The sequence below is a fragment of the Amblyomma maculatum genome, chromosome 3, assembly GCF_055883805.1.
Source record: "Amblyomma maculatum isolate TAMU_Amacu chromosome 3, ASM5588380v1, whole genome shotgun sequence".
NCBI classification, from domain to species: Eukaryota; Metazoa; Arthropoda; class Arachnida; order Ixodida; family Ixodidae; genus Amblyomma; species Amblyomma maculatum.
This window is the reverse complement of record NC_139346.1, coordinates 118,277,228-118,283,758: the sequence shown is the minus strand read 5'-3', so window position 1 is coordinate 118,283,758 and position 6,531 is coordinate 118,277,228. Positions and strand designations below refer to the sequence as shown.

General features: G+C 42.7%; 1 protein-coding gene across 1 annotated transcript; it reads right to left on the bottom strand.

The window, feature by feature from the left end:
• Positions 1–4,087: 4,087 nt before the first annotated feature.
• On the bottom strand, positions 4,088–5,841 carry LOC146195807 (uncharacterized). Its single transcript, XM_084596867.1, has 2 exons — positions 5,654–5,841; positions 4,088–4,341 (listed from the first exon to the last, which is right to left on the bottom strand). Exons 1-2 carry the CDS (start codon positions 5,826–5,828, stop codon positions 4,088–4,090), a joined length of 429 nt encoding a protein of 142 aa, XP_084452993.1. The 5' UTR covers positions 5,829–5,841.
• Between the last annotated feature and the right edge of the window lie 690 nt (positions 5,842–6,531).

Below are 6,531 nucleotides of genomic sequence, written 5' to 3'. Positions count from 1 at the left end.
TCTCTAAGGTATAATTAATTTACTGTAGGCACTGCATCGTCTACCGGAGTTGTGGGACCTCGAGCTCACCGTGAAAGGACCCAAGCGTCCCCTTTGGTCGTTTTTTTACTCTATGTGTGCATTTCGATGCGACACGACGTCGCATTGCCTGCCGTGAGTGCCCAAGCTGTGTAAGATAGATCGACGCGGCGAAGCTTAGTAATCGCAGAGCAAGCAGCTAAGGGGGTATTTTCAACATGAGCGCGGCTGCGACATGGTCGATAGAATCCGTCGTAGCGGAAGTCCCATAGACGCCTGTGGGATGACTGAGCTATGTTTGAGTTGCGTGGCGGCCCCTGGGAACTGTGATGCAAAACAGTTAGGTGAAGCTGGGATTTCACGAAAACATGTGACGTCATAATGACGAACATTAGGCGGTGAATTTATTGTTTAAAACTTATTGATCAATGCAAGAGAACAATGTCGGAGCCAGAACTATACACGGATAAAGCGGCAAAGTGGACACCGCTACTGCTGAGCCAACTTTATTCGACATGAATTTCGACTGTCAAGTTTCATATTAAGTGTAACGTTAGGCCACCCTAGAGCGCGTCCTCATAGCATCGCTGTAGGTAAGTAATCTTTGGCCCTATCATTCGTGGCACGACATGTAAACGCGACATGTAAAGGCACCTCTCCTAATATGTGCCGTCTTATTGGTGATTTTAGCAAGCGTGCAAAATTGTATTTCATTATTCACTGTCCAATAGTTAACGAAGAGTCGCGTCAATTTCGTTACAGTGATGAAAATGATACGTCGCCTTGTAGCTTGGTGATAAAAAAATGCGACCGAACGCAGTCAACTTGTTGTTGAAACGTTAATTATAAACAATTATTATTCTTTTCTTACTGTCCTATGGTGCGTGTTTTCTTTTCTCTCTTCGAGGTTCTGACTGTTTTTGATTACTTGCCTGTAACACCACCCACCCACTCAAATTATTCAATCGACACACATACCTGTGTAACATCCTCAGCTGTGACGACCTTTAGCGGTATTTTGCAATAATAACATATGATGTAATGTTGTGGTTAAAATTATTTTTAAGAGGTTTACACCTCGTTGGTAGAAAACAAGACACTGTGTTAGTATTTCATGCAATCAGGGACGACGTAAGCCTCTTTTTCTTTACGCTTTCTGGCACAAGCGCAAAAGAAAGATATGCGAAAGACCAAAGGTGTAGACGCCGCATGGACGTACACGGCTTACGTTTTTTTTTGCGATTTTTTTCGCCAACAATCAGACATAAGCGTGTGTTTGCCGCCTGCATTTAAAATAACAATAGGCACGTACTTCGTATGGGGCGATGTGCCGAGTTCGCACCGACATGAATCCTGCTTCTATAAACACCAACAGTAACAAAATTGTAATTGGAAAAAAAAAGCAAGACATTCCGGATGTGCAACTGCCAAGGACCGGTGGCCAACCCATTCCGCTAAAATGAGAAGAGAAATGTTTAAAAAAAATTGACTTCTAATGTTCAACAACTGGCTTTGCATACCGTGATGAGAAGCCGGAGCCTTACACATACTTTACTTATCAAAAGCCGCAATATATTATAAAAAGATACCTGCCGTTCTGGCTGGCGCTCTTAATCCTTTGAAGCCATGCCTGTCGTAGCTTTTGCTTCGTAGCTAATGTATAAAACAAGCTTCATTTGTCCCTTGTGCTGCCCTTGTGCGGCAGGAGCGCACGAATGACTACGTGTACAGTCTAACGCGATTTGAACGTTACCCCAAGATGAATGGATGGATGGAATATAGGAGCGTTCCCTTTGGAACGGGGTGGCAGCAGTAGCTATCGTGCTCATATTTCTCCCTATATCTTAATTATTGTTTTGGTTAACTATACCATCATCATATCCTCGACCACCCGAGCGCTCCAGGCGCCTAGCAGGCGGGTTTGGAACAGGGAAAAGCATGATAACGCATTCTTCTCTTCCGCGATCGCTTTCGCAAGCTAGAACAACCACACCTGCTACAAACTAACTGCTTCTTTTTTATTCTAAGCTTTCCATTTGTCGTAATGAAGTGTGAGCTGGGATACACATTATCGAACGCATAGCTGATAATAAACCTCGATTATGACGTCAAAAACACTTTAAAAAGGGAATTTTCTTATAGTGGCATCGGTTTAGTTTAATAAGAAAGTGCGTTGTAGAATTATCTGCGGGCTGCAGAATGCTTGCCCCAGATAAGTCCCAGGATCCTCTCAGCTCAAATTTCGCCCAGAAATTGTATTTTGTCGTTAGTATTTTTAACAGCAAATTTGTTTGGAGTACTTGCCTGATTTGATCAAAAGAAGGATGTTCCCATCGTATGGGGTGGCGGCAGTGACAATGCGCGCTGGGGCAGCGACTCGTCTTGCATCGCCGCCACCGCATATGATAGGAACATCTGACTTCTTCTGATCGAATCAGGCAGGTACTCCAAACAAATTTGCTAATAAAAATACTAACGACAAAATGCAATTTCTGGGAGAAATTCCAAGAGATCAAAAATCAATGTCAAAGTTGACCATAGGAGGCGGAGTTACTAGAAAAACTGCAAAACGGTTTCAGAATATGTCGTTGATTAGACGATAATTTATTCGCAGGCACACAATGCAATAAAATTGCGGTAACTCACGGCCCTAAATCTCAATCGCGAGTTTCAGATTTAGGACCGAATAATGTGGAGTAATAGCTTTAGTTGTGACACCGGTTCAATCACGATACAAAATATGTTCAAAACCAAATACCCGGCCGTAATATGCATTCATGCGTGTCGAGGCGCTGCCATCATTAATTTTTCAATAGGCGAGAACGGTTGTTGGTATATGAGGTGGGTCTCACCTGGTTTATTTGTTTCATTCTATTTCGAATCTAGTTTGGTCATCGTAAATGGTAGCATTTAAAAAATCTGCGAATCTTAAATAATGACATGCTCAGCACGCCAATGACGCGGCGAGGCAGTCGCTGGGTTTATACAACTGCATTGGTTTATTACAATAACAGTATGTAATGGCCACAACTATAGGTTTACAGACGCTAACTTCCAGTGCGAAAATGAGACTACAATGGGAAATATCACTTTTTAAATGGTTGTTTTTTGTTTCAGAGCTGCGGAGCCGGAGATTCGTTAATTTTGAGACGGAGCTTTCCAATGCAGCAGAAAAAGTATTTAAACATTTAGTGCACCGTCCTTTTACGCTCCTCCTCTATGAATAAAGAGCGTAAATGCATTTGGTTTGCTGGCAGGAATTACGTCCTTCGGAAAATGAAAAGATAGGGTTTAAGGCGCTATCGTATTCTTTCTTCAGACGAAGCTTTATTGGCCTCATAAGTTTTAAAACCTGCGGAAAAGGCATTCTCGATATGACAAAATTTGTTCTTCAAACTCTGCTTTGTTATGCATATTACCCCGTAAATTAGCCCTGTGCTGGATAGGCAGCCACCGTGTTAATTGCTCTGACATAATAGTCGACCATGAATGGAGTATACTTTGAGAGACACACAGCGCGGGAGGGAATGCATTCGGCTCGCGTTCAAAAAGGTGCGGTATTGCTGATCTGTACAGATTTACTTGAACCTGCAAGGCGTTCCATAGCTAGAAAAGGAGTATTGCTTTGTTATCACTACTATAAGATGATGCGGTATTTGAGTGGGAACCAAGCCTACGCGCCTAATAATAAGCCATGATGACAACTATTCCAATGCTTCCCTGAAGGCACGAACTTCTCAGCGCGTGAAGCAAAAGATGACATACAGAACGCAATGTGCGGTTTCGCAAAAAGAAACAACGAACAGCCATTTCGTTTTTTACAGATATATTTTCAAGAAGCACGTATAAGATAAAACACATATCAGAAATGCACTCACGGTTTTCTAAACGCCTTCACAATGAAATATGATAAAATAGCGAGCATATCCAGGCTGCATATCCACTTGGACAATTTGTCACGTACATATGATGGCTCAAAAAATAATATAGGGCAGTGATGATCTCACTATATTATATTTACAAGCAAGCGTTCCTTGAATCAATTGCTCGGTGATGGCTTTTTCTCGAATCAAATGTCCGAAATCATAGTGTCAAGGAGCAAGTCAGTCATTTCATCGAGTAGCTTTTGCCAATCCAAGGTCTCTTCACAACCTTCAAGAGGGTCCTCCTCCCTTTGCTTGCTATCGGTCGGGTCCGGCTTCTTCAAGGACAGATCTAGAGGAACGTAGTCATGTGCAGGGGCCTGTACACCCACTGGACTGGTCTCCTGGTTGTCCTCGTGGTTGGCGTTAGTCTTGGAAACCTTCGAGACCCGGGGATCATCTATGAAAAGAAATGGACGTACGATAAGAATCAAAGAAAGAATTTGTGCACTGTTGATCTTTTCAACGCAATATTATTCACGGGACTCAAGGATGCAGGAAAAATGTTTTCGCCCTTACCTTTCTGCTTCCTGTGTATAACTAACGATGGAATATAGTGTTATTAACGCTGCGTTATGCTCTGTGGCTCATTTAGCCAATATATATAATTCGCTAGCTATATTAAGTTAGCAACGCATATGTTACAGTTTAATCAAACCCGGATTGTAACTACTGCATTCATCAAAATGCTACTAGGGGAGTAACATTTCCCCGCTTGAAAGTGCTCATTTGCTAGAGGTGTTTCTCATAGCCATGAAACACCGCAATTTTACCTGCCCCAGGGAAGAATCTCTTCCAGCAACACCAAGACGCAATAATGAAAGCACACGAATGTGGTTTACTATACTAGACGGATTACATACTGGTTTCACGCCCCGCTGCGTTCCATTGCCTAATAAGGAATACATGCTGACCCTTCAGCAGTGGTCCTGAGATTATGGTGCTACACTACACAGTTAATGGCGTGGGATCGAATCACGGCCAATGCGGCCATATTCTGCGTGATGTCAGTACTCGTTAAAAAAACGCAGTTGGTCGAAATTATCCCGGTTCTTCACCTCGACGTCTCTCAAATTCTTAGTCCTTTTTGGACGTTAAATCCAATAGACCAAATAAGAAATAATTGTTGCTAGTGCTCCGCCAGTTCAGTCTGTAAAAAACTATTTTAGAAAGCTTGACGCACATTTTCGCAAGCACAATGAACATGATTGGATGAGGAGGTTGGGCGCAATGAAAATAATGGGGCCACCTAAGCTCCAATTTTAAGGTTATACGCGACAGCATAGATTACAGGCGCACATATGCATATAATGTCCGCTTTAAATTGGCCGTGAGAGCGTGCCAAAAGAAAGGATGAGGGGATACCTTCTGCAAAAGGTATATGAGAGAATATCAGTTAAAAATTTAGACACCATTGTGAAGGGAACAGCGAGCATTTATTTGTTCGGTACACAGTGCTAAGTCTCAATATACAAGAAGCTCATGAAACTTCAGTGGCTTTTTGCAAGCGATTCGAAGATGTCATCCGAAGCATTTTCGCCTTTTTCGAGGAAATTACCGTGCTGTCTTTAACATTGCTTGCGATGCCAGTATGAAGGCTGTTAGTAAAACAGGTTTTATATCACATCAACCCCGCATGCTCAGTTCCCTGCCACACTCTCGCCTATCCGAAGTATGCGAACAATTTCAAATTTTTGAAGACAAAAACTTACCTCCAGGTTCTTCTCGAGTTCTTTTGTTGCTCTTGCCATTTTTCACCGTCGGATGGCTGCTCACAGATCTGCCGTCCAGTAATTTCGTCTCCATAGCGAAAACTGCAGGATACAACTCGAAAACGTGAAAACAGATACCAGACCGGGCTGTAACTGAGACCAAGTCCACTCGCATTCAACAGGTCATGTGTAACTTTCACGTACTGCAGCTCTTCTACTGAGCTGGTCACGAGGTCCGTGGAAAAAAGTGATTCGATCGGGGCTCCACCAATGGGGTTCGCTTTTAGCCAAGGAAAACAAGTTGGTGCCCTGGGCAAGTGAGAGATAAGGAGACAGGTGCCTGCGAGTTGCCTTGCGAAAAGTTTTCCCTTCTTCCTTTTGTTCAGTTTAGGGCATTGACCGCGTTTTGATAAACCTTCCTTTGTCGAGGTCCTTTTGACAATACAACAGGTAACCTGAATTTTGAAAGAGGAATGCAGATGAAAATTCTTTCTGGAAAACTGAGTATGAAATTAGACCTGAGCTTGTAAGTAGCAGCTGTGTCATTCTGGTGTTCTGGAGAGAACGGCCTCGGAGTATGATTTCCAGGAAAAATGGTCCCCGGAAGAAAAGTACTCATTTGCGGAAGTAAGACCAATTGTTCCCAAATGGGTGAAATGAAAAGCGCTGTAACATCCGGATTCTCTTCGCCTGCTGCCTTGCTTATCAGTGACGACATGCTTTCACCATCAACTGATTTCACTTAATTTCAATTTAGATATTTCTTTATGGTTTAGGCGTGAATCTTGAATGCATCTTGTTTCGGCAATTTTTTAATTCCGGTGCTATAATTGTTATAGTGCTACAAGGCGTAAACAGCGTTTCCTTGTTGTGCGCCA

What these genes read in the sequence shown, in the direction of transcription:
- LOC146195807 (XM_084596867.1), bottom strand. Translation starts at nt 5,828, where the DNA reads ATGCGAGTGGACTTGGTCTCAGTTACAGCCCGGTCTGGTATCTGTTTT. An exon ending in AACTCGAGAAGAACCTGGAG is followed by an intron (nt 4,342 to 5,653) that starts GTAAGTTTTTGT and finishes TTCTTTTCATAG; the next exon opens with ATGATCCCCGGGTCTCGAAG.